This window comes from Chiloscyllium plagiosum, unplaced genomic scaffold, assembly GCF_037043375.1.
Source record: "Chiloscyllium plagiosum isolate Xiang-an unplaced genomic scaffold, Cpla_swu_hap1 HiC_scaffold_14, whole genome shotgun sequence".
In the NCBI taxonomy this organism is placed as follows: domain Eukaryota; kingdom Metazoa; phylum Chordata; class Chondrichthyes; order Orectolobiformes; family Hemiscylliidae; genus Chiloscyllium; species Chiloscyllium plagiosum.
Window position 1 is genome coordinate 1,260,406 of NW_028270152.1, and position 25,952 is coordinate 1,286,357.

At 46.0% G+C, this 25,952-nt stretch overlaps 1 protein-coding gene across 1 annotated transcript in view; it reads right to left on the reverse strand.

Moving 5' to 3' along the window:
* Positions 1-25,952, reverse strand: part of uqcrc1 (ubiquinol-cytochrome c reductase core protein 1) — a 44,780-nt gene that overhangs the window by 5,381 nt on the left and 13,447 nt on the right. The window contains exons 5-12 of the mRNA XM_043708426.2: positions 22,773-22,902; positions 21,766-21,964; positions 18,804-18,883; positions 16,696-16,811; positions 15,711-15,854; positions 4,450-4,610; positions 3,959-4,044; positions 2,687-2,775 (exon numbers count right to left, since the gene is read on the reverse strand). Of these exons, the coding sequence (XP_043564361.2) occupies positions 2,687-2,775; positions 3,959-4,044; positions 4,450-4,610; positions 15,711-15,854; positions 16,696-16,811; positions 18,804-18,883; positions 21,766-21,964; positions 22,773-22,902 (1,005 nt within the window). The remainder of the gene's footprint in view (positions 1-2,686; positions 2,776-3,958; positions 4,045-4,449; positions 4,611-15,710; positions 15,855-16,695; positions 16,812-18,803; positions 18,884-21,765; positions 21,965-22,772; positions 22,903-25,952) is intronic.

Genomic DNA, 25,952 nt, shown 5'->3' on the forward strand with positions numbered 1-25,952 from the left:
AAGTAAGGCTCACTGGTCTATAATTACAAGGGTTGTCTCTACTCCCCTTCTTGCTATCCTCCAGTCTTCTAGCACTATTCCTGGAGACAATGATGACATAAAGATCAAAGCCAAAGGTTCTACAATCTTCTCCCTGGTTTCCCAGAGAATCCTAGGATAAATCCAATCCGGCCCACGGGACTTACCTATTTTCTACTTTCCAGAAGTGCTAATACCTCCTCGTGAACCTCAATTCTGCTTAGTTTAGCAGCCCATATCTCAGTATTCTCCTCAACAACATCATCTTTTTCTAGCGCGAATACAGACGAAAAATATTAATTTAGCGCTTCCCCGATCTCCTCAGACTCCACGCACAACTTCCCACTACTATCCTCAATTGGCCCTAATCGTTCTCTAATCATTCTTTTATTCCTGACATACCTAAAGAAAGCTTTAGGGATTTCCTTGATCCTATCTGTCGATGACTTCTCATGTCCTCTCCTGGCTCTTCTGAGCTCTAAGTCTTTTCTGGCTAACTTGTAACTCTCAAGTGTCCTAACTGAGTCTTTTTTATCCTCTTGTCAAGAGATTCAACTTCTTTAGTAAACCACTGCTCCCTCACTTGACAACTTCCTCCCTGCCTGACAGGTACATACTTATCAAGGACACGCAGTAGCTGTTCCCTGAATAAGCTCCACATTTCAATTGTGCCCATCTCTCCCCACCCGATGAATCCTAAATCTTGCCTAATCGCAGCATAGTTGTCCTTCCCCCAGCTATAACTCTTATCCTATGATACAGAACATAGAACAATACAGCACAGAACACACCTTTCGGTCCTCGATGTTGCACCGATCTATGAACTAATCTAAGCCCATCCCCCTACACTATCCCATCATCATCCTTGTCCTTATCCGAGGACTGTTTAAATACCCCTAATGTGGCTGAGTTGACTACATTGGCAGGCAGGGCATTCCACGCCCTTACCACTCTGTGTATACCTGTCCCTTTCCATCACTAAAGTAACCATCACCAAAGTGCTCACCTATCTTCAACTCTAAAGGCTAGCTGTGTTCATTACCCAGTACCAAATCCAATGTGGCTTCACCTCTTGATGGCTTGTCTACATACTGTGTCAGCAAACCCTCTTGCATGCAATGGACAAAAATTGACCCAACTAAAGTACACGAACGATAGTATTTCCAGTCAATATTTGGGAATATCATCGTTGCTATCCTATTCTCTACATCTCTGGAACTATTCAGAGGGCTATAGAAAACTCCCAACAGGGTGACCTCTCCTTTCCAGTTTCTAACCTCAGCCCAAACTAGCTCAGCAGACGAATCCTCAAACATCTTTTCTGCCACCGTAATACTGTCCTTGACTAACAATGCCACACCTCCCTCCCTTTTACCATCTTCCCTGTTCTTACTGAAACATCTAAATCCCAGAACCTGCAACAACCATTCCTATCCATATCTCCAAAATGTTCACAACATCAAACTCTCACTGGAGTACAGGATTCCCCATACACTGACTTACACTGGGGTACAGACACACACACATCTACTCTCGCTGGGGTACACGCTCACACACTGACTCTCACTGGGGTACAGTACCACACACACACTGACTCTCACTGGGGTACAGTCCCACACACACACTGACTCTCATGGGGTACAGTCCCACACACACACTGACTCTCATGGGGTACAGTCCCACACACACACTGACTCTCATGGGGTACAGTCCCACACACACACTGACTCTCATGGGGTACAGTCCCACACACACACTGACTCTCATGGGGTACAGTCCCACACACACACTGACTCTCATGGGGTACAGTCCCACACACACACTGACTCTCATGGGGTACAGTCCCACACACACACTGACTCTCATGGGGTACAGTCCCACACACACACTGACTCTCACTGGGGTACAGTCCCACACACACACACTGACTCTCATGGGGTACAGTCCCACACACACACTGACTCTCATGGGGTACAGTCCCACACACACACTGACTCTCACTGGGGTACAGTACCACACACACACTGACTCTCACTGGGGTACAGGGTCCCACACACACTGACGTACAGTCCCACACACACTGACTCACACTGGGGTACAGTCCCCCACACACACTGACTCACATGGGGTACAGTTCCCCACACACACTGACTCTCGCTGGGGTACAGTCCCGCACACACACTGACTCTCAGTGGGGTACAGTCCCCCCCCACACACTGACTCTCACTGGGGTACAGTCCCCCCCCACACACTGACTCTCACTGGGGTACAGTCCCCCCCCACACACTGACTCTCACTGGGGTACAGTCCCACACACACACACAGATTCTCACTAGGGTACAGTCCCATACACTGATTCTCATCAAACATAGAACACTACAGTGCAGTACAGGCTCTTTGGCCCTCAATGTTGCACCAAGCTGTGAAACTAATCTGAAGCTTTTCCCACACACACTGACTCTCACTGGGGTACAGGGTCCCACACACACTGATGCTTGCTAGGGTATGGGTCCTAGATACACTGACTCTTACTGGGGGATAGGCTCCTATATTTAGTTACTAAATACGAGTACTTCAGGCAATAAGCGTCAAGTGGGCTCTGTTAGGCAGAGTGTTTCTAGAGTTTCTGAGCTATCCACAGAAATGGTTATGGTCAATCAATACATACATCAATCCTGGCATTCCACTCTGCCAGTGAGATACGTCGGCCGTAACTAAGGATTTGCCTCCCGATATCTGCACATGTTGGTGTCGTACCTGTGAACAAACGTGGATATTAGTAAGCTCCAACACCATGAGCATTGCACACACCTCACTGTTCTCCCTGGGGCTAAGTGCCTCTGCTAGATACTGGAGTTCTATCTGTGGACAACTGTCTGTTTGGCTGCTGAGCAGGTCTAGCCTGAATGACAATCAGGAAACACCTTTGCTTAATCCTATTCACTGCCACTCAACATCCAGTCAGGAACATAATTCCTGAGGCAATGTCCCCTTCACAACCAGACTCGAGGCTGTTTGTCCCCTCCAGTCAGTACCCTCTCTACCATGCATCAACTCCCCTCTGGTCACAAACCCCACCCCCACCACAGATCAATTCCCTTCCAGTCAGCACCCCTCCATGGATCGATTCCCCTCCAATCAGTAATTCCCATCTCCACTCCACCATAGATCAATTCCCTTCTGGTCAGTAACACACCTCCCCCTCCCAAAAATTTGATTCCCCTCCAGTCTCTTCCCTGATTGATGCCCTCAGTCAGGCTCGGCCCATCAGTACAGCCTGATTGTCCAATAGAACACAGCGAACACACCAAAGAGAGTAGAATCCCCATACTGCACTGCCTCTCTGTATATCTCAGGCCCAGTGAACAGGGAAGTCACCGTGGCCTGGGCACAGGATTGAGTTCAGTATCCAATCTGCAAAGAAAAGAAGTCAGTCAGTCACAGTCCTGGGCTATACAACAATAGCCCATACAGAGCTCAGGACGGAGGGCAATGCAGAGGCTCGACTGGCACTGGGTTGGTTCAGGGCTGTTGAAGAAGACAGGGCCACACTAACTATGCCTGTATTTTATAGTGTTTTGATCAATGGATTTTGAATATTAAGGGATCTGATAATGAGGTGAAGATGGGTGGGGGACAGGAGCGTTCAGAACGCATCAAGATCCAAGGGAATTAGATCTGGAGTGACGCTAGGGTATACTTGCTCACACACCCGGAGGGGAAATCTGGGACCCGCTTCCTCCAAACACTGTGGTGTGAAAGTCAGTTGGCTTTAGGCCCTGGATTAAAGCAGACTCACTTTGCTGAGAAATGCTAACAAGGAACATGAAACAAAGCTGGGAAAATGAAGTTAAAACACAGATCAATCATTATTTGAATGAATGACAAGTGGGATGAGGGGTTGAATGTTCATATTTTCACAATCTGCTTTTCATCTCACCATCCAACTGAGCAATCAAACGGGTCTTCAGCGCGTTCTTGGCTCTGGTCACCTCACTCTCCGTCACACTGGTGCAAAGGCGCATCCTGAACACAAAAAGACCAAACAGTTACATTACCTCCTTGATTATTTTTCTGTGCCCACCCCAGCAGGGTTGGCGCGGGGGGGGGGGGGGGGTGGGGGGTGGGGGGGGGGGGGGTGAGAAAGAGACATCTGGGTGCCTGCCCCAGCAGGGTGGGGGTTATCAGGGGTAACTCAGTTCCTGCCCCAGCAGGATGGGAGGGGTATCTGTATGTCTGGTCTGGATAAAATCAATCATGCAGGTACAGCACCAAACATCATTGAGTATTTGTTTGAACCTCTCTCAATAAAGGTTTAATACTTAGTTTAATTTGAAAAACTGGATCACTTCAATGTTTTCACCAGCAGATTGCAGTAAGTGATGCTAAAAGGACAAGCAGCCATCACAGGACGTGCAGCAGCACACTCACCATTCTCCCTGGGCAAAGTGCAGCATGTCTTCAATGCTCATTCCATCACAGACCAAGTATATCCCCCAAAGGCCTGTGTCGGAGTAACATGTATTGAAGGATTGGAAACTGTGACCCAGCTTATTCTCAACAGAAATCTGGGCCAGGCGACTTGACTGGTTCTGTAGAGATAAACAAGAAATAAGCAATATCATCATCAATACGCACACTTTTCCCCATCAAACACTCCCAGGGACAGGAACAGCATGGGGTTAGATACAGAGTAAAGCTCCCTCTACACTGTCCCCATCATCCCTCCCAGGACAGGGACAGGATGGGGTTAGATACAGAGTAAAGCTCCCTCTACACTGTCCCCATCATCCCTCCCAGGACAGGGACAGCACGGGGTTAGATACAGAGTAAAGCTCCCTCTACCTTGTCCCCATTAAACACTCCCAAGACAGGTGCAGAACAGGGTTAGATACAGAGTAAAGGTATCTCTACCCTGTCCCCATCAAACACTAGCTCTTTTGGGGTTAGAAGTGACCTGTACAAGAAGGACGGATTGCACCGAAATTGGAAGGGGACAAATATACTGGCAGGGAGATTTGCTCAAAGTGCTCGAGAGGATTTAAACTAGTAAGGTGGGGGGGGTGGGACCCAGGGAGATAGTGAGGAAAGAGATCAATCTGAGACTGGTACAGTTGAGAACAGAAGTGAATCGTACAGTTGAGAACAGAAGTGAATCATACAGTCAGGGCAGGCAGGGACAAGGTAGGACTAATAAATTAAACTGCATTTATTTCAATGCAAGGGGCCTAACAGGGAAGGCAGATGAACTCAGGACATGGTTAGGAACATGGGACTGGGATATCATAGCAATTACGGAAACATGGCTCAGGGATGGGCAGGACTGGCAGCTGAATGTTCCAGGATACAAATACTACAGGAAGGATAGAAAGGGAGGCGAAAGAGGAGGGGGAGTGGCATTTTTGGTAAGGGATAGCATTACAGCTGTGCTGAGAGAGGATATTCCCAGAAATACAGTCAGGGAAGTTATATGGGTAGAACTGAGAAATAAGAAAGGGATGATCACCTTATTGGGATTGTATTATAGACCCCCTAATAGTCAGAGGGAAATTGAGAAACAAACTTGTAAGGAGATCTCAGCTATCTCTAAGAATAATAGGGTTGTTATGGTAGGGGATTTTAAGTTTCCAAACATCGACTGGGACTGCCATAGTTTTAAAGGTTTAGATGGAGAGGAATTTGTTAAGTGTGTACAAGACAATTTTCTGATTCAGTATGTGGATGTACCTACTAGAGAAGGTGCAAAACTTGACCAAAATAAGGCAGGGCAGGTGACTGAGGTGTCAGGAGGGGAGCACTTTGGGGCCAGCAACCATAATTCTATTCGTTTTAAAATCGTGATGGAAAAGGATAGACCAGATCTAAAAGGTGAAGTTCTAAATTGGAGAAAGACCAATTTTGATGGTATTAGGCAAGAACTTTCAAAAGCTGATTGGAGGCAGATGTTCGCAGGTAAAGGGACGGCTGGAAAATGGGAAGCCTTCAGAAATGAGATAACGAGAATCCAGAGAAAGTATATTCCTGTTAGGGTGAAAGGAAAGGCTGGTAGTTATAGGGAATGCTGGATGACTATAAAGAAATTGAGGGTTTGGTTAAGAAAAAGAAGGAAGCTTATGTAATATAGACAGGATAGATCGAGTGAATCCTTAGAAAAGTATAAAGGAAGTAGGAGTATACTTAAGAGGGAAATCAGGAGGGCAAAAAGGAGACATGAGATAGCTTTGGCAAATAGAATTAAGGAGAATCCAAGGGTTTTTACAAATATATTAAGGACAAAAGGGTAACTAGGGAGAGAATACGGCCTCTCAAAGATCAGCAAGGCGGCCTTTGTGTGGAGCCACAGAAAATGGGGGAGATACTAAATGAATATTTTGCATCAGTATTTACTGTGGAAAAGGATATGGAAGATATAGACTGTAGGGAAATAGATGACGACATCTTGCAAAATGTCCAGATAACAGGGGAGCAAGTGCTGGATGTCTTGGAACGGGTAAAGGTGGATAAATCCCCAGGACCTGATCAGGTGTAACCTAGAACTCTGTGGGAAGCTAGAGAAGTGATTGCTGGGCCTCTTGCTGAGATATTTGTATCATCAATAGTCACAGGTGAGGTGCTGGAAGACTGGAGGTTTAAGAAGGGTAGTAAAGACAAGCCAGGGAACTATAGACCAGTGAGCCTGACCTCAGTGGTGGGCAAGTTGTTGGAGGGAATCCTGAGGGACAGGATGTACATGTATTTGGAAAGGGAAGGACTGATTAGGGATAGTCAACATGGCTTTGTACATGGGAAATCATGTCTCACAAACTTGATTGAGTTTTTTGAAGAAGTAACAAAGAAGATTGATGAGGGCAGAGCAGATGTGATCTATATGCACTTCAGTAAGGCGTTCAACAAGGTTCCCCATGGGAGACTGATTAGCAAGGTTAGATCTCATGGAATAAAGGGAGAACTAGCCATTTGGATACAGAACTGGCTCAAAGGTAGAAGACAGAGGGTGGTGGTGGAGGGATGTTTTTCAGACTGGAGGCCTGTGACCAGTGGAGTGCCACAAGGATCGGTGCTGGGTCCTCTACTTTTTGTCATTTACATAAATGATTTGGATGCGAGCATAAGAGGTACAGTTAGTAAGTTTGCAGATGACACCAAAATTGGAGGTGTAGTGAATTGCGAAGAGGGTTACCTCAGATTACAACAGGATCTGGACCAGATGGGCCAATGGGCTGAGAAGTGGCAGATGGAGTTTAATTCAGATAAAAGAGAGGTGCTGCATTTTGGGAAAGCAAATCTGAGCAGGACTTATACACTTAATGATAAGGTCCTAGGGAGTGTTGCTGAACAAAAAGACCTTGGAGTGCAGGTTCATAGCTCCTTGAAAGTGGAGTCGCAGGTAGATAGGATAGAGAAGAAGGCTTGTGAAGGTTTGTAGCTCAGGTTGAGGTTTTGGGTGTAGGTTTGCTCGCTGTGCTGTAGGTTTGATATCCAGACTTTTCATTACCTGGCTAGGTAACATCATCAGTGGCAACCTCCAAGTGAAGCGAAGCTGTTGTCTCCTGCTTTCTATTTAGATGTTTGTCCTGGATGGGGTTCCTGGGGTTTGTGGTGATGTCATTTCCTGTTCGTTTTCTGAGGGGTTGATAGATGGCATCGAGATCTATGTGTTTGTTTATGTCGTTGTGGTTGGAGTGCCAGACCTCTAGGAATTCTCTGGCATGTCTTTGCTTAGCCTGTCCCGGGATAGATGTGTTGTCCCAGTCCCAGTCGAATTGGTGGTTTTTTTCATCCATGTGTCGGGCTACGAGGGAGAGAGGGTCGTGTCTTTTTGTGGCTAGCTGGTGTTCATGTATCCTGGTGGCTAACTTTCTTCCTGTTTGTCCTACGTAGTGTTTGTGGCAGTCCTTGCATGGAATTTTGTAGACGACGTTGGTTTTGTCCATGGGATGTACTGGGTCTTTTAAGTTTGTTAGTTTTTGTTTGAGAGTGTTGGTGGGTTTGTGTGCTACTAGGATTCCGAGGGGTCTCAGTAGTCTGGCTGTCATTTCTGAAACTTCTTTGATGTATGGTAAGGTGGTTAGGGTTTCTGGCTGTGTTTTGTCTGCTTGTCGTGGTTTGTTCTTGAGGAATCTGCGGACTGTAGTTTTTGAGTATCCGTTTCTCTTGAATACGTTGTATAGGTGGTTCTCCTCTGTTTTCCGAAGTTTGTCTGTGCTGCAGTGTGTGGTGGCTCGTCGGAATAGTGTTCTGATACAGCTTCGTTTGTGTGTGTTGGGATGGTTGCTGGTGTAGTTAAGTATTTGGTCAGTGTTTGTCGGTTTTCTGTATACGCAGGTTTGTAGTTCTCCGTTGTCCTTTCTTTCGCCTGTGACGTCCAGGAATGTGAGTTTGTTGTCGGTTTCTTCCTCCTTGGTGAACTTTATGTCTGTGAGGGTGTTGATGATGTTAAATGTCTCTTCTTTCTTGTTTTGTTTTGTGATGACAAAGGTGTCATCTACGTAGCGGACCCAGATTTTTGGTTTGATGGTTGGTAGGGCTGTTTGTTCTAGTCTTTGCATTACCGCTTCTGCTATGAATCCTGATAGCGGAGATCCCATGGGTGTGCCATTGGTTTGTTTGTAGATTATGTTGTTGAAGGTGAAGTGGGTGGTGAGGCACAGATCCACTAGCCTCATGATGTTTTCGTTGGTAATGTGATTGATGGTGGTTGGTGTGTGTGTGATGGTCTCTTTAAAAGTGTGGTAAGTGTTTCCTTTGCCGGGTTGATGTTGATGGAGGTGAACAGTGCTGTTACGTCGAATGAGATCATTGCTTTGTCTTCCTCTATTTTGGTGTTTTTGATGATCTTTAGGAATTCCTGGGTGGAGTGGATGGAGTGCTGTGACTCTTCTACTAGGTATTTCAGTCTTACGTGTAGTTCTTTGGCCAATCTGTAAGTTGGTGTTCCGGGTAGTGGGACTATGGATCTGAGGGGGGCTCCTGGTTTATGGATTTTTGGTAGTCCATAGAATCGTGGGGTGTTGGTTCCGTCTGGTTTCATTTTCTGGAATTCTGTCTTGTTTAATTGTCCGGAATTGTGTAATTTTTTTAGGAGATATGTCATTTTGTTTCCTTGTTGTGGGGGTAGGTCTAGCGCCACCTGTTGGTAGGTGTTGGTGTCTGCGAGTAGTGCATTGGCTTTCTCGATGTAGTCCCTTCTGTTCAGGATGACTGTGAGCCGGCCCTTGTCTGCAGGTAATATAACGATGTTTTTGTCTTTTTTGAGGTTTTCTAGGGCTTTCTTTTCTTGTGTGTTCAGTTTGTTTCCTTCCCTGGAACTGGGACAACACATCTATCCTGGGACAACACATCTATCCTGGGACAGGCTAAGCAAAGACATGCCAGAGAATTCCTAGAGGTCTGGCACTCCAACCACAACGCCCTAAACCTACACCCTAGAGAAGGCAGCATTTGGTATGCTTTCCTTTATTGGTCAGAGTATTGAGTCCAGGAGTTGGGAGGTCATGTTGCGGCTGTACATGACATTGGTTAGGCCACTGTTGGAATATTGCGTGCAATTCTGGTCTCTTTCCTATCAGAAAGATGTTGTGAAACTTAAAAGGGTTCAGAAAAGATTTACAAGGATATTGCCAGGGTTGGAGGATCTGAGCTATGGGGAGATGCTGAACAGGCTGGGGCTGTTTTCCCTGGAGCGTCAGAGGCTGAGGGGTGACCTTATAGAGGTTTACAAAATTATGAGGGGCATGGATAGGGTAAATAGACAAAGTCGTTTCTCTGGGATCGGGGAGTCCAGAACTAGAGGGCATAGGTTTCGGGTGAGAGGGGAAAGATATATAAGAGACCTAAGGGGCAACTTTTTCATGCAGAAGGTGGTACGGGTATGGAATGTGCTGCCAGAGGATGTGCTGGAGGCTGGTACAATTATAACATTTAAGAGGCATTTGGATGCGTATATGAATAGGAAGGATTTGGAGGGATATGGGCCGAGTGCTGGCAGGTGGGATTAGATTGGGTTGGGATATCTGGTCGGCATGGACAGGTTGGACCGAAGGGTCTGTTTCCATGCTGTACATCTCTATGACAGGGACAGGATGGGGTTAGATACAGAGTAAGCTCTCTCTACACTGTGCCCATCAAACACTCCCAGGACAGAGACAGCATGAGGTTAGATACAAAGTAAAGCTTCCTCTACACTGTACCCCACCAAACACTCCCAGGGACAGGGACTGCATGTGGTTAGATACAGAGTAAAGCTCCCTCTATCCTGCCCCAATCAAACCTCCTGAAGACAGGTGAAGCACAGGGTTAGCTCCCCCTACCCTGTCCCCATCAAACCTTCTGAGAACAGGTATAGCACAGGGTCAGACTGAATTCAGATTTCATTAAGGAGAAGGCTGGCCAGTCCAACTCCACCTTGTGGAGTATTGGTGTCTGACTGCTTCATGGTGCAACTGGCAATCCTCCAAGGACCTGTCAGCTTTTTATTAGCCCCGACTCTTCAACTAGGGCTAACGTAATGTCTCCATTTTGAAGAGAGCAGTGAGGGGAGAGGGCAGAGAGAAACGAGGGCTGCCGGGAAGCTTTGAAGTGGATGAGATCTAAACCCGTGACCCTACACCATAGGGCCTTCCTCCCACCCACCTCCTCTAACCTAACTAAAAGTCTGTAAACTCGGTAAGTTTTCAGGGTTTCTCATTTTTTTTCTTTTTTTCTCTTCCTTGTTTAGTTCTGTGTGGGCTTTCAGAGTGGCAGGATATGGATGTTAGGGCAGTTGCAGGCTCCTCCTGCATAACGTGGCAGGTGAGAGACACGACACATGTCTCTGCCGACCACATCTGCGGGAAGTGCACCCAACCCCAGCTCCTCGAAAACCGAGTTAGGGAACTGGAGCTGGAGGAACTGTGGATCACCCAGGAGGCTAAGGGGGAAATTGAGAGGATATACAGGGAGGTGGTCACTCCCCAGACACAGGATAAGGACAGCTGGGTTACAGTCAGGGGGAGGAAAATGCATCAACAGACAGAGCAGGATCCCCTGTGGCCGTTCCCCTCGGCAATAGGTATACCGTTTTGAATACTGCTGGTGGTGACGACCTACCAGGGGAAAGCCATAGTTGTCAGGTCTCTGGCACTGAGGCTCAGAAGGGAAAGTGGGCGGGGGGGAAGAATGATTAGATTAGATTAGATTAGATTAGATTACTTACAGTGTGGAAACAGGCCCTTCGGCCCAACAAGTCCACACCGCCCCGCCAAAGCGCAACCCACCCATACCCCTACATTTACCCCTTACCCAACACTACGGGCAATTTAGTATGGCCAATTCACCTGACCTGCACATCTTTGGACTGTGGGAGGAAACCGGAGCACCCGGAGGAAACCCACGCAGACACGGGGAGAATGTGCAAACTCCACACAGTCAGTCGCCTGAGGCGGGAATTGAACCCGGGTCTCTGGCGCTGTGAGGCAGCAGTGCTAACCACTGTGCCAACATGCCGCCCACTAATAGAATAGAATAGCACTAGTGGTAGGGGACTCAATAGTTAGACAGATTTACAGGAGATTTTGTGGGCAGGAACGGGACTCCCGGGAGGTACGTTGCCTCCCTGGTGCCAGGGTCCAGGATGTTGCCGATCGGATTTACAGGATTCTGAAGGGGGGAGGGTGAGCAGCCAGAAATCATGGTACATATTGACACCAATGATAGAGCGAGGGAAGGGATTAAGGATCTGAAAAGTGACTACAGAGTGTTAGGTTGGAAGCTGAAGAGCAGAATGGGTAGAGTAGTGATCTCAGGTTTACTACCAGTGCCACGAGATAGTGAGGCGAGGAACAGTCAGCGAATGCAGCTTAACATGTGGCTGCGAGTTTGGTGCAGGAGGGAGGGCTTCAGATACCCTAGACCATTGGGATGCCTTCTGAGGAAGGTGGGACCTGTACATGAAGGACAGATTGCACCTGAATTGGAGGGGCACAAATGTCCTGGGAGGGCGATTTGTTCATGTGGTTTAGGAGGGTTTAAACTAGTTTGGCAGGGGGTTGGAAACCAGAGCTACATATCTGAGAGGGGGGAAGGTGTAGATAGGGCAGTGACAGGATGTAGTGAATCTATTGGGAAGGTTTTTCATGTGATGAAATAAACGGAATGGTTAAAGTGTGCCTGCGTTAACGTAAGGAGTGTCAGAAATAAGAGTGAGGAATTTAGAGCATAGATCAGTAGTTGGGACTATGATGTTGTGGCCATAACAGAGACGTGGGTTTCACAGGGGCAGGAATGGGTGCTAGATGTTCCAGGGTTTAGAACGTTTTAAAAATAACAGGGAGGTGGGAAAAAAGGTGTAGCATTGCTAATCAGAGTGCATCACAGCTACAGAAACGAAGGTTGTTGAGGAAGGTTTGTCCACTGAGTCAGTATGGGTGGGAGTTAGGAACAGCAAGGGAACAGCCACCTCATTGGGGGTTTTCTACAGACCCCCTAATAGCAGTAGGGAGATTGTTGTTATGGATGACTTCAACTTTCCTAATATTGATTGGAACCTCTTTAGTGCAGATGGTTTGGATGGAGCCATTTTTGTCAGGTGTGTTCAGGAGGGTGTCCTTACTCAGTGTGTAGACAGCCGAAGATGGGAAGAGGCCATTTTGGATTTGGTTCTCAGCAAAGAGCCGGGACAGGTGTCAGATCTCACGATGGGAGAACACTTTTGGTGACAGTGACCACAAGTGCCTCACATTTACCATAGCCTTAGAGAGGGAAAGAAGCAGTTACCAAGGGAAGATTAGATTAGAATAGATTAGATTCCTTATAGTGTGGAAACAGGCCCTTCAGCCCAACAAGTCCACACCAACCCACCGAAGAGTAACCCACCCAGATCCATTTCCCTCTGACTAATGCACCTAACACTGTGGGTAATTTAGCATGGCCAATTCACCTGACCTGCACATCTTTGGACTGTGGGAGGAAACCAGAGCACCCGGAGGAAACCCACGCAAACACGGGGAGAATGTGCAAACTCCACTCAGACGGTCGCCCGAGGCCGGAATCGAAGCTGGGACCCTGGTGCTGTGAGGCAGAAGTGCTAACCACTGAGCCACTGTGTCGCCCTAATAGGCGAAGATATTTAATTCAGGAAAATGAAATTATGACATTATCAGACAGGAGCTTGGAAGTACAGATTGGGAGCAAGATTGTTCCACAGAAAGGGCACAGCAGACATGTGGAGACTATTTAAGGAGCAATTGTTGCGAGTGATGCACAAATTTGTTCCTCTCAGACAGGGAAGGGGGGGTAAGATTAAGGAATCTTGGATGATGAGAACAGAGGAACTTCTCGTCAAAAGGAAGACGGCGGCTTATGTAAGGCTGAGGAAGCAAGGATCTAGTACAGCTTTAGAGGATTACAGGCTTGCTAGAAAGGAGCTCAGAAATGGACTGAGGAGAGCCAGGAGGGGGCACGAGAAAGGCTTGGCAGGAAGGATTAGGGAGAACCCAAAGGCATTTTACTCATACGTGAGGAATAAGAGAATGATGAGGGAGAAGGTAGGGCCGATCAAGGATAGCAGAGGGAACTCATGCGTGGAGTCTGAGCAGATAGGGGAAGCCCTAAATGAGTTTCTTGCTTTGGTTTTCACTTAGAAAAGGGACCTTGTTGTGAATTATAACTTTGAGGTGCTGGGAAATAAGGCTTGACCAGATTGAGATTGATGAAGTTGATGCGCTGGAAATTTTGGCAAAGATTAAGATTGATAAGTCCCCAGGGCCAGACCAGATTTATCCTAGGCTGCTCCGGGAAGTGAGAAAGGAGGTTGCTAAGTCACTGGCGAAGATCTTTGCCTCCTCACTCTCCACGGGAGTCGTACCAGAGGACTGGAGGGAGGGAAATATTGTTCCTCTTTTCAAGAAGGGTAATGGGGAAATCTCTGGTAATTACAGACCAGTCAGTCTTACATCTGTGGTCAGTAAAGTTGTGGAAAGAATTTTCAGGGATAGGATTTATGACTATTTGGAAAAGCATAGCGTGATTAAAGGCAGTCAGCATGGCTTTGTGAGGGACAGATCATGCCTCACAAATCTTATTGAGTTATTTGAGGAGGTGACAAGACAGGTCGGTGAAGGTCGAGCAGTGGATGTGGTGTACTTGAACTTCAGCAAGGCGTTTGATAAGGTTCCCCATGGTAGGCTCATTCATAAAGTCAGGATGTATGGGATACAGGAGATTTGGCTGTCTGGATTCAGAATTGGCTCACTGACAGAAGGCAGAGAGTGGTTGTAGATGGAAAGTATTCTGCCTGGAGGTCAGTGCTGAGTGGGGTCCCGCAGGGCTCTGTTCTTGGGCCTCTGCTCTTTTGTGGTTTTTATAAATGACTTGGATGAGGAGGTTGAGGGGTGGGTTAGTAAATTTGCAGATAACACAAAGGTTGGAAGTGTCGTCGATATAGAGGGCTACTGCAGGCTACAGTGCGACATAGACAGGATGCAGAGCTGGGCTGAGAAATGGCAGATGGTGTTCAACCTGGATAAATGCGAAGTGATGCATTTTAGAAAGCCAAACTCGAATGCTGAATATAGGATTAAAGACAGGATTCTTGGCAGTGTGGAGGAACAGAGGGATCTGGGTGTCCAAGTACATAGATCCCTCAAAGTTTCCACCCTCAAAGTTGGATAGGGTTATTAAGAAAGCATATGGTGTTTTGGCTTTCATTAACAGAGGGATCTAGTTTAAGAGCCGCGAGGTTTTGCTGCAGCTCTACAAGACCTTGGTGAGACCACACTTGGAATACTGTGTCCAAGTCTGGTTGCCCTACTATAGGAAAGATAGTGGCTTTGGAGAGGGTGCAAAGAAGGTTTACCAGGATGCTGCCTGGACTGGATGGCTTGCCTTATGAAGAAAGGTTGACTAAGCTTGGACTTTTCTTGCTGGAGAGAAGGAGGAAGAGAGGTGACCTGATCGAGGTATACAAGATAATGAGAGGCATGGATAGAGTCAATAGCCAGAGACTTTTCCCTGGGGCAGGATTGACTCGCACGAGGGGTCATAGTTTTAAGATATTAGGAGGAAGGTATAGAGGAGATGTCAGAGATACATCTCCTCTATACATCTCCTCTAAAGGAAATGTCTGTTCTTTACGCAGAGAGTTGTGAATGCATTGCCAGTGGTGGTGACGGAAGCAGGGACATCTCAACGACTGCTGGACATGCACATGGAGAGCAGTGAATTGAGGGGTGCGTAGGTTAAGTTATTTAATTTTAGATTAGGAATAATCCTCGGCATAACATCGTGGGCAGAAGGGCCTATTCTGTGCTGTACCTTTCTATGTTGTCTATGTCTTCCATGTCCAAAAGCAACCCAGGTACTTTACAGAGTGTTTGACACAAGAGAGACAGAGAGTGGAGGGGTTTCGGATGTGATCCAGCGATCTCGGGGGCCCCAGCAGTTGATGGCAGGTCTGCTAGTAGTACAGCAGTGGAAGCTGGGGAAAAGGCCAGAGCTATACAGGCAGGGACATCTCAGAGGGTTATCAGAATAGAATGCAGGAGGTTAGAAGGGAAGAGTGGTGACCTTGAGGGGATTCCAAAATAAAATTGAGATTTACTGAAATTAAGATTTTGCTTCCATTGAACAAGACAGATGTGGCTGGGGTCCACCATCTGCACAATGAGGCCCATCCAGCCTGAGCAAGGCCCTGCCGCTGATCCACAGCTACTCACCGCTCCTCCCCCGTAAGTGCGATCCCAGTTTCCAATCAGTGTACTGGCAATCAAGAGAGGAACCACATCAGGATTAGATGATCCAACTCCCTCCACAGCAAGCGCAATGTGTGCTAATGGCATAGCATCATCTCTCACAAGAATCTGAAACCAAAGAGAGTGACAATTCAACCTTGCACAACAGAGTGACTAACCCTTCAGCTAAAGCAGCTATAGCTGATGACTGGGGGGTGGAGGATCAATGCTGCCCAGAAGCTGCTGAGGCCCTTCTGTCTATATTCAAGGTCCTCATACAGACAGTACTAGATGACCCAGGGTCCCAGTGTGGATGAGGCAGCTGCAAAGGTGGCCATGTACAGTAAAGAAAGGAAAACCTCAACGACTGAAGATCAGCCACTTTCTCCCAAACACCAGTCTACGTTCCAGCTGCTCAATAATCAAGCTTTCACGCCCCCCAGTCTGTAATACTGATTAACCCACACTGCCACTACACCTCCAGTTTAATCCTTGGCTCTAGTCCTGTGGTTTGATTCAATCTCTTACACACTCAATTTATTCATTCAATGCCTTAACCTTCTCAATACCCCAGAACCAATCCCAGTTTCTCAGTCCCTCACCACTAACCAATCCCAGTTCCTCATCTTCCTCCCAGTGACCAATCCTCATCCTCCAATTTACTGCAAAGGTCTGGTTTAACCCTCCTTCCTGATTGGGTGCCTAGAGCCAGGTCCTCCTGGAGTCACATCTCCAATGACAGGTGCTTCCACTTTGTCGAGTCCTGCCCCTCAAACTGTACTCTCTTCTGACTGATATTTCAAATGACCGAAGTGTCCCCTTTCTTTAAGTCAGGTAAAATAGCACAGCATGAAGGCAGAGGCTGGGCTCTTTCAGTTCCAGGCTCAGTGTCAGTTAAGGCAGGTGCTGAAATATCTAACAGGCTGCTGCTCCTGTGGTTAGTGACCATACTAGACGAGGTCATACTGACCTGACTTCCTGTGAAGCGACATGGGGCCAGCATTGGGATCGTATCATTCTCGTATTTGAAGGAAACGCCACCAAAATGCTCACGGACCAGCCTCAGCACCTCATCATGCTGAACACCTGAGGAGACAAGCACAGACCTCACTGTCATTACCCAAAACACCAACCCTCAAACACAAACTCTTCACCTTACTATAATAATTAGAGAATTACGGGAAAGAAGGCCATTCAGCCTTGAGTCCATACTGGCCCTCCAGCAGAGCTATCCCAAATACCTACAGGAAGTTGGCCATTTGACCTCTCAAGCCTGCTCTGCCATTCAATAAGATCATCTGATTGTAACCTCAAATCCTACCTTCACCCAATAACCTGCCACAATCCCCAGTTCAACATGAATTTACCTAGCTCAGTCTTGAAAACATTCATGGACTCATCTCCTACCATCTTTTCAGGAAGAGAATTCCCAAGATTATGAGTCTCAGCAAAAAGTTTTGCCGTTCCTGTTTGAAATTGGGGACTCCTCATTTTTAAGTAGTGAACTCTAGCTCTAAATCTGTCCACAGGAGGAACACATCCCTTCCACATCCACCCTGTTGCTTCATCATCTTTCATACTTCAGAACCCCTGATAATAAATGCTTAACCTGCTCAACCTTTCCCCATATTATTCATCTGCTAAACCTTCTCTAAACTGCTTCCAACGCATTTACATCATTGCTTAAATAAGGAAATTAGCACTCAGATAAAGTGCCATGAATACGATGAAACATAACCTTTGCATTCAATACCCTTTGTGGTAAATGCTATGACATTTCTATGAAAATGCTAACATTATTAACATTCCTAATTTTTGCTTCATTTGCATACTAACCTTGTGAATATTGAACTATGACACCCAGATCCATCTGCAATCTCGCACAAGTTAGATCACGCTCATCTCTTCATTACAGAGTCATAGAGAGGTACAGCATGGAAACAGACCCTTCGGTCCAACCCATCCACGCCGACCAGATATCCCAAACCAATCTAGTCCCACCTGCCAGCACCCGGCCCATATCCCTCCAAACCCTTCCTATTCATAAACCCATCCAAATGCCTCTTAAATGTTGCAATTGTACCAGCCTCCACCACACCCTCTGGCAGCTCATTCCATACACGTACCACCCTCTGCTTGAAAAAGTTACCCTCTAGTTCTGGACTCCCCGACCCCAGGGAAAAGACTTTGTCTATTTATCCTATCCATACCCCTCGTAATTTTGTAAACCTCTATAAGGTCACCCCTCAGCCTCTGACGATCCAGGGAAAAACAGCCCCAGCCTGTTCAGCCTCTCCCTGTAGCTCAAATCCTCCAACCCTGGCAACATCCTTGTCAATCTTTTCTGAACCTTTCAAGTTTCACAACATCTTTCCGATAGGAAGGAGACCAGAATTGCACACAATATTCCAACAGTGGCCTAACCAATGTCCTGTACAGCCGCAACATGACCTCCCAACTCCTGTACTCAATACTCTGACCAATAAAGGAAAGCATACCAAACGCCTTCTTCACTATCCTATCTACCTGTGACTCCACTTTCAAGGAGCTATGAACCTGCACTCCAAGGTCTCTTTGTTCAGCAACATTCCCTAGGACCTTACCATTAAGTGTATAAGTTCTTCTGCCAAAATAGACAATTTCACAATTTTCCACATACTCCATTTGTCACATCTTTGCCCACTTAGTCTCACTTCTATTCTCTTTCTCCACAACAATGGAAGTTGTCTATTCCACTATTTATTCAAGACCTTCCCAAAGTTATTATTCAATCTGCTTCCACTGCCCTTTCAGGCAGCTGTTCAGGATCACACTGTAAAAAATACTGTCCCCCACTGGTTACTGACCCTCCTACCGTTAGAAAAGGTCTATTCTTTACTCCAATCAAAACCCATCATAATGCTGAATGCCTCAAGTTAATTAAGCCTTAACCTTTCTCCTGCCTTTCCAGTCATCCAAATAAACAAACCTTATTCCTCACTATTGTAATAGCCCTCCTCTGCACCAACTGCAAGACCTCAATATCCTTCCTAAAGTAATTCAAACTCCAGCTGAGTTTGGAGCTGATCATGTTCTCACCTCCTGAGGCAGCCACGACTATTCTCGGAGCTTTGTAATGATTGTTCATGAACTCTTCGAGGCTGTTGCGACTCAATGACCTTAACAGCAAAAAGAAAATTGATTAATCGTTAAGAAACAACATCTTGGTATTAGAACCTCAGTTTAGTAAAGGATTATGCTATTGGCATTGGAAGGCCAGTAGGTTCGTCCTCTGTTGCTGAAAGTCAATCGTTTCATCCTTAGGTCCTAAGGGGAGATATTTTCTAATCCAATCATTCAGAAATGTTACTACACACCTCTGGAACAAGTAGGACTTGAAACCAGGCCTTCTGGCTCAGATATTGTCACTGCATCTACAAGGACCTTCAGTTCCTTAAGAGAGCTTCCTATTTCCAACCATATTCAGCTGTTTCAAAAATGACCTTCCCTCCATCATAAGGTCAGAGGGAGGGATGTTCACTGATGAACACACCATGTTCAGCACCATTCACAACGCCAGGCTTGGGCTGACAAGTGGCAAGTTCTTTTTTATTCACTCAAAGGACATGGATGTTGCTGGCTGGTCAGCATTTACTGCCTGTCGCCTTGCCTTTGACTTGATTGATTTGTTAAGGCAGTCGTGAGTCAATCACACTGCTGCAGGTCTGAAGTTGCATGTGGGCCAGGAGAGGATGGCAGGTTTCATTTCCTGAAGGACATCAGTGAACTGGATACATTTTTCCAACAACCAGTAATGGTTTCATGGTTATCAGTCGACTCTTAATTCCTGATTCTCTTTTTTACTGAATTCAAATTCCATCATGTGCCATGGCAAAACTCAAACCCGGCTCCCGGGAACATGAGCTGAGTTTCTGGATTAATAGTCTAACGATAATACCACTAGGCCATCTCCTCCAAACTAACAGTTACCCCCACAAATGCCAAGCAATGACCATTTCTCATCGACATTCAGAGGCAGCACTATCAACGGCCTGAGAGTTACCAATGACCAGAAACTGAATTGGACCAGCCATATAAATACAGAGACTATCCTGCAGCAAGTAACTCATCTCCTATTTCCCCAAACCCTGTTCACCATGTACAAAGCACAAGTCAAGAGTGTGATGGAATACTCCCCACTTGCCTGAATGGGTGTAACCTCAACAACACTCAAGACGCTTGACACCATCCAGGACAAAGTAATCTGCTTGATTGGCACCACATCCACAAACATTCACTCCCTCCCCCACAGGCGTTCAGTGTTTGCAGGTGCATTGCAGCAACTCAAAGCTCCTTAGGTTTAGAAGGGGTAGCCTATCATTGAGAAGGACAAGGGCAGCAGATCCATGGGAATACTTCCCCAAATCATTCACCATTCTGGCTCGGAAATATATCCTCATTTCTTCACTGTCGCTGGGTTAAAATCCTGGAATTCCCTCCCTAACCGCTTTTTAAGAAAGGTGGGAGAGAGAAAGCAGGAAATTATAGACCAGTTAGTCTGACTTCAGTGATGGGAAAGATGCTGGAGTCTATTGTAAAGGATGAAATTACAACACATCTGGATAGTAGTAACAGGATAGCATGCATTTATGAAGGGGAAATCATGGTTGACTAATATTCTGGAATTTTTTGAGGATCTAACTCTGAAGATGGACGAGGGCGTTCCAATAGATGTAGTGTACCTGGACTTTCAGAAAGCTTTTGATAAAATCCCACATAGGAGGTTAGTCAGCAAAATTAGGGCGCATGGTATTGGGGGCAAAGTACTAACTTGGATTGAAAGTTGGTTGGCTGACAGGAAACAAAGTAGTGATAAACAGCTCCATTTCGGAATGGCAGGCAGTGACCAGTGGGGTACCACAGGGATCAGTGCTGGGACCGCAGCTTTTTACAATATATGTTAATGATATAGAAGGTGGTATTAGTAATAACATTAGCAAATTTGCTGATGATACTAAGCTGGGTGGAAGGGTGAAATGTGAGGAGGATGTTAGGAGATTACAGGGTGACCTGGACAGGTTAGGTGAGTGGTCAGATGCTTGGCAGATGCAGTTTAATGTGGATAAATGTATGGTTATCCACTTTGGTGGCAAGAACAGGAAGGCAGATTACTACCCAAATGGAATCAATTTAGGTAAAGGGGCAGTACAGAGAGATCTGGGTGTTCTTGTACACCAGTCAATGAAGGTAAGCATGCAGGTACAGCAGGTAGTGAAGGCGGCTAATAGCATGCTGGCCTTCATAACAAGAGAGATTGAGTATAGAAGCAAAGAGGTTCTTCTGCAGCTGTACAGGGCCCTGGTGAGACCACACCTGGAGTATTGTGTGCAGTTCTGGTCTCCAAATTTGAGGAAAGACATTCTGGCTATTGAGGGAGTGCAGCGCAGGTTCACGAGGTCAATTCCTGGAATGGCGGGACTACCTTATGCTGAAAGGCTGGAGCGACTAGGCTTGTATACCCTTGAGTTTAGAAGACTGAGAGGGGATCTGATTGAGACATATAAGATTATTAAAGGATTGGACACTCAGGAGGCAGGAAGCATGTTTCCGCTGATGGGTGAGTGCCGAACCAGAGAACACAGCTTAAAAATACGGAGTAGACCATTTAGGACAGAGATGAGGAGAAACTTCTTCACCCAGAGAGTGGTGGCTATGTGGAATGCTATGCCCCAGAGGGCAGTGGATGCCCAGTCTCTGGATTCACTTAAGAAAGAGTTGGATAGAGCTCTCAAGGATAGTGGAATCAAGGTTATGGAGATAAGGCAGGAACAGGATACTGATTAACGATGATCAGCCATGATCATATTGAATGGTGGTGCAGGCTCGAAGGGCAGAATGGCCTACTCCTGCACCTATTGTCTATTGCCTAACAGTATTATTGATTTACCGACAGCACATGGACTGCAGTGGTTCAAGGAGGTAGATCAAGGGCAGCTAACAAAAGGCCATAAATCAGCCAGTGACCCCCCCCCCCCTCACAAAGGAACAAGAACAAACTTACTTGACATTCTCAGTGGGCCCCACCACAGGGAAGGCTAGGGGTGTTCCCTGAAAGGCAGTGGCGTGAAGATAATCAAACACCACCTCATCCAGGTTGCTCTCCATCTCCTGCATCTCCCGTAGGATTAGCTTCCGTCCTTGTTCCAGCTCTGGTTCTGATAGTGAGCTGTTCTGTACCAGGTCACCAAGGATTTCCATAGCTGTTAAAGAAAAATGCATCAATTCAAACAGATGAGTGTGACCATTTTAACTAGCAGCATAGAATCAATGTAGCAGCAGTAGTAACTAGCAGAGTTTGACAATGCTAAACTATGGCAGTAACTAATTCTGCATTGTTTAACAGGGCTTTAACTAGCAGTTTAAGATTAGGCCATTCACAGCCAGCTAAACTGTTTCCTACATGTCACACTCATTCGTTCTTCACCACATCCTCATACCCACTCATTGTTAACATGCAAAGGTAGAGGAAGGGTTCCTATGGTAATCAAGACCCCCTCAACCTCAAGCTCGTCCATAATAAATTTATGAATATACATATATCAGCAAGTTTGCCATCAAAATCTTTCCATCCAATTGGTGTGAAGGCATTGCTCAGCTCCATTCCCTCGAATACCTTTTCACCAAGCATCTGATTTCAATACAGCCACTAACCCAGGACGCTGTGGATTCACTGAGAAGTGGGTTCAGCACAAACCAGGGTTCACAATGATCTAACTGGAATGTATAATGGGACAAAGGAATCCATGCCAAAAAGACATGTCAAAATGCTGAAGGATTCTCACAATAAATACAGGGAAAGGAACTGAGTAGCAGCTTCAAAGACTTCAGCATAGTCACAATGGGCCAAATCGATGTCTTCTGTGTTGCTAGGTTTGTATTTAATATTGCCCACCCCCTCAGGCTAAGGAAGTGGAGTTCATACAAATTCAAATCCTGCACCCCAATTTACAGACAAAAGCACCAAATAAACATTTGAATAATCTCCAAAAGTCCTGAAATGTTCAGTACCTTTTGGTAAATCCTTAGCCAATGATTTCATGTAGTAGGCAGTCTGCTCACGAGAAGTGTATGCATTCAGATGAGCCCCAAGGCTCTCCACCTCATTCTCCAAAACATGTTGCGGATGTTTCTTCGTTCCCTGGAAAACACAGTTTCACATTTCTCTACAATAATCAATTATTTCCAACCTTCCTCCCTCACCCAACAAACATGATTACTCATGATAAAAGCAAATTACTGCGGATGCTGGAATCTGAAACCAAAAGAGAAAAATGCTGGAAAATCTCAGCAGGTCTGGCAGCATCTGTAAGGAGAGAAAAGAGCTGACGTTTTGAGTCTAACTGACCCTTTGTCAAAGCTGACAAAGATTACTCATGTCCCAATTACCCATTCCCAAGTATGACACAAAATTCAAACTCTACACACTACTGTTAGCAACATATGATCAGAAAAATCACCTCAGTTTTGAGCTTCTCCCTCTGTGATTATTGTTATGGTCCAGTCGGAGAATGAACTGGTTTGTGTCTTTGTCCCACTCGTCCACTAGTTACAACAAAGTTTCCCCACCACATCATTGCCCTCTTGAACTGTCCTACGTGTCCATCTTCCTTCCCACCTACCCGCTCCGACCTATCACCATCAACCCCCACCGGCAACCACCTATCACCTTCCCAGTTACCATCCCTCCAGCCCCACAACCACCCCATTTATCTCTCAGCCCCCTTCCCCACCTTCCACAATATTTCAACTCTCCGGCTTCTTGGATACTGCTTGACCTGCTGTGGTTTTCCAGCGCCACACGTTTTGACAACAAAGTTTGAAATTGGTGATATTGACAATTAGATACATTAATACAGATATCATGAAATTATACTGTATCGGAAGGCATAAAAGTTGAGAACCAAAAAAGATGATCCCGATGGGAGTTATGTACAGGCCTCTTAGCATTCGTCAAGATGTGGGGAAAATAAATAGAAAAGGTATATAAGAAAGGCACTTACAATAATCACGGGAAACTTCAATATACAGGTGGACTGGGAAAGTCAGATTGGTAGTGGATCTCAAAAAAGGAATTTGTGGAATGTCTACAAGATGGTTTTAGGAGCTTGTGGTAGAAATCACTAGGGAACAGGCAGTTCTGGATTTCAAATGGACAATGAGGCAGACTAGATTAGGGAGCTGGAGTTGAAGGAACCCTCAGGAAGTAGTGACCATCGTATGATAGAATTTATCTTGCAGTTTGAGAGGGAATGAGATGTAATAGTATCACAATTGAAGAAAGGTAACTACAAGGACTTGAGAGAGGACCTGGCCAGAATTGTTGGGAGGCAGATTTTGAAAAGGTGCAGAAGTAAAAGGGTTATTGTTATGGGTGACTTTAACTTCCCTATTATTGAATGGAACCTCCTTAGTTCAAATAGTTTGGATGGAGCAGATTTTGTCAGGTGCGTTCAGGAAGAATTCCTGACTCAATATGTAGATAGGCCGACTAGAGGGGAGGCCGTATTGGATTTGATGCTTGGCAACGAACCAGGTCAGGTGTCAGATCTTGTTGTGGGAGAGCATTTCAGTGATAGTGATCACCACTCCCTGCCTTTTATTATACTCATGCAGAGGCAGAAGAGCAAAGTATTTAGTTTAGTGAGGGGGAACTACAATGCTATTAGGCAGGAACTGGGTCACCTCAATTGGAAACAGATGTTCTCAGGGAAATGCTCAACAGAAATGTGGAGGTTGTTGAGGCTGACAGTGCTGGATTGCTTTGTCTCACTGAGGCAAGGAAGGGAGGGGAGAGTGAAGAAACCTTGGGTGACAAGGGATGTGGAACATCTAGTCAAGAGGAAGAAGGAAGCTTAAGAATGAGGCGGCAAAGATCAGACATGGCTCTAGAGAGTTACAAGGTAGCCAGGAAGGAACTGAAGAATGGACTTAGGAGAGCTAGAAGTGGGCATGAGGAAGCTTTAGTGGGTAAGATTAAGGAAAACCCTAAAACATTCTACACTTATGTGAGGAACAAGAGGATGGCCAGAATGAGGGTAGTGCCCATCAGGCATAGTGGAATGAAATTGTGCCTGAACTCGGAGAAAGTAGGGGAGGTCCTTAATGAATACTTTGCTTCAGTATTCACGAGTGAGAGGGACCTTGATGTTCATGAGGACAGCATTAACCACGCTGATATGCTTGAATAGGTTGGTGTTAAGAAGGAGGATGTGCTGAAAATTTTGAAAAGCATAAGGATACTTAGTCCCCTGCTCCAGATGAGATATACGCAAAGTTAAAACAGGAAGTGAGGGAAGAGTTTGCTGTGCCTTTGGCAATGATCTCTGCATCCTCACTCTCCACTGGAGTAATGCCAGATGAGCGGGGGAGGGCAAATGTTATTCCCTTGTTCAAGACACGGAACAGGGATAATCCTGGGAATTAGAGACCAGTTAGTCTTAGGGGTGTGGTGGGTAAATTGTTCCAAGAGGATTCTACAAGACAGAATTTATGATTATTTGGGAAACCGTAGTTTGGTTACAGATAGTTGGCATGGCTTTGAGGAGGAGAAAGTGAGGTCTGCAGATGCTGGAGATCAAAGTTGAAACTTTATTGCTGGAACAGCACAGCAGGTCAGGCAGCATCCAGGGAACAGGAGATTCGACGTTTCGGGCACAGGCCCTTCTTCATGGCTTTGAGGACGGCAGCTCATGCCTCACAAGCCTTATTGAATTCTTTGAGGATCTGACAAAACACAGTGAAGAAAGTAGAGACATGGATGTGGTCAAGGCGTTTGATAAGGTTCCCCAAGGTAGGCTCATTCAGAAAATAAGGAGACATGGGATACAGGGAAATCTGACTGTCTGGGTACAGAATTGGCTGGCCCATAGATGACACAGGGTGGTAGCAGATGGAAAGTATTCAGCTTGGAGCTCAGTGACCAGTGATGTTCCGCACAGATCTGTTCTGGGGCCTCTGCTCTTTGCGATTTTTATAAATGACTTGGTTGAGAAAATGGAAGAATGGGTTATAAAGTTTGTCGATGACACAAAGGTTGGTGGAGCGGCAGATAGTGTGAAGGACTGTTGGAGGTTGCAACTGGACACGGACAGGATGCAGAACTGGGCTGACAAGTGGCGGATGGAGTTTAACCTGGAAAAGTATGAAGTGATTCATTTCAGAAGGTCAAATTTGAATACAGAATACAGG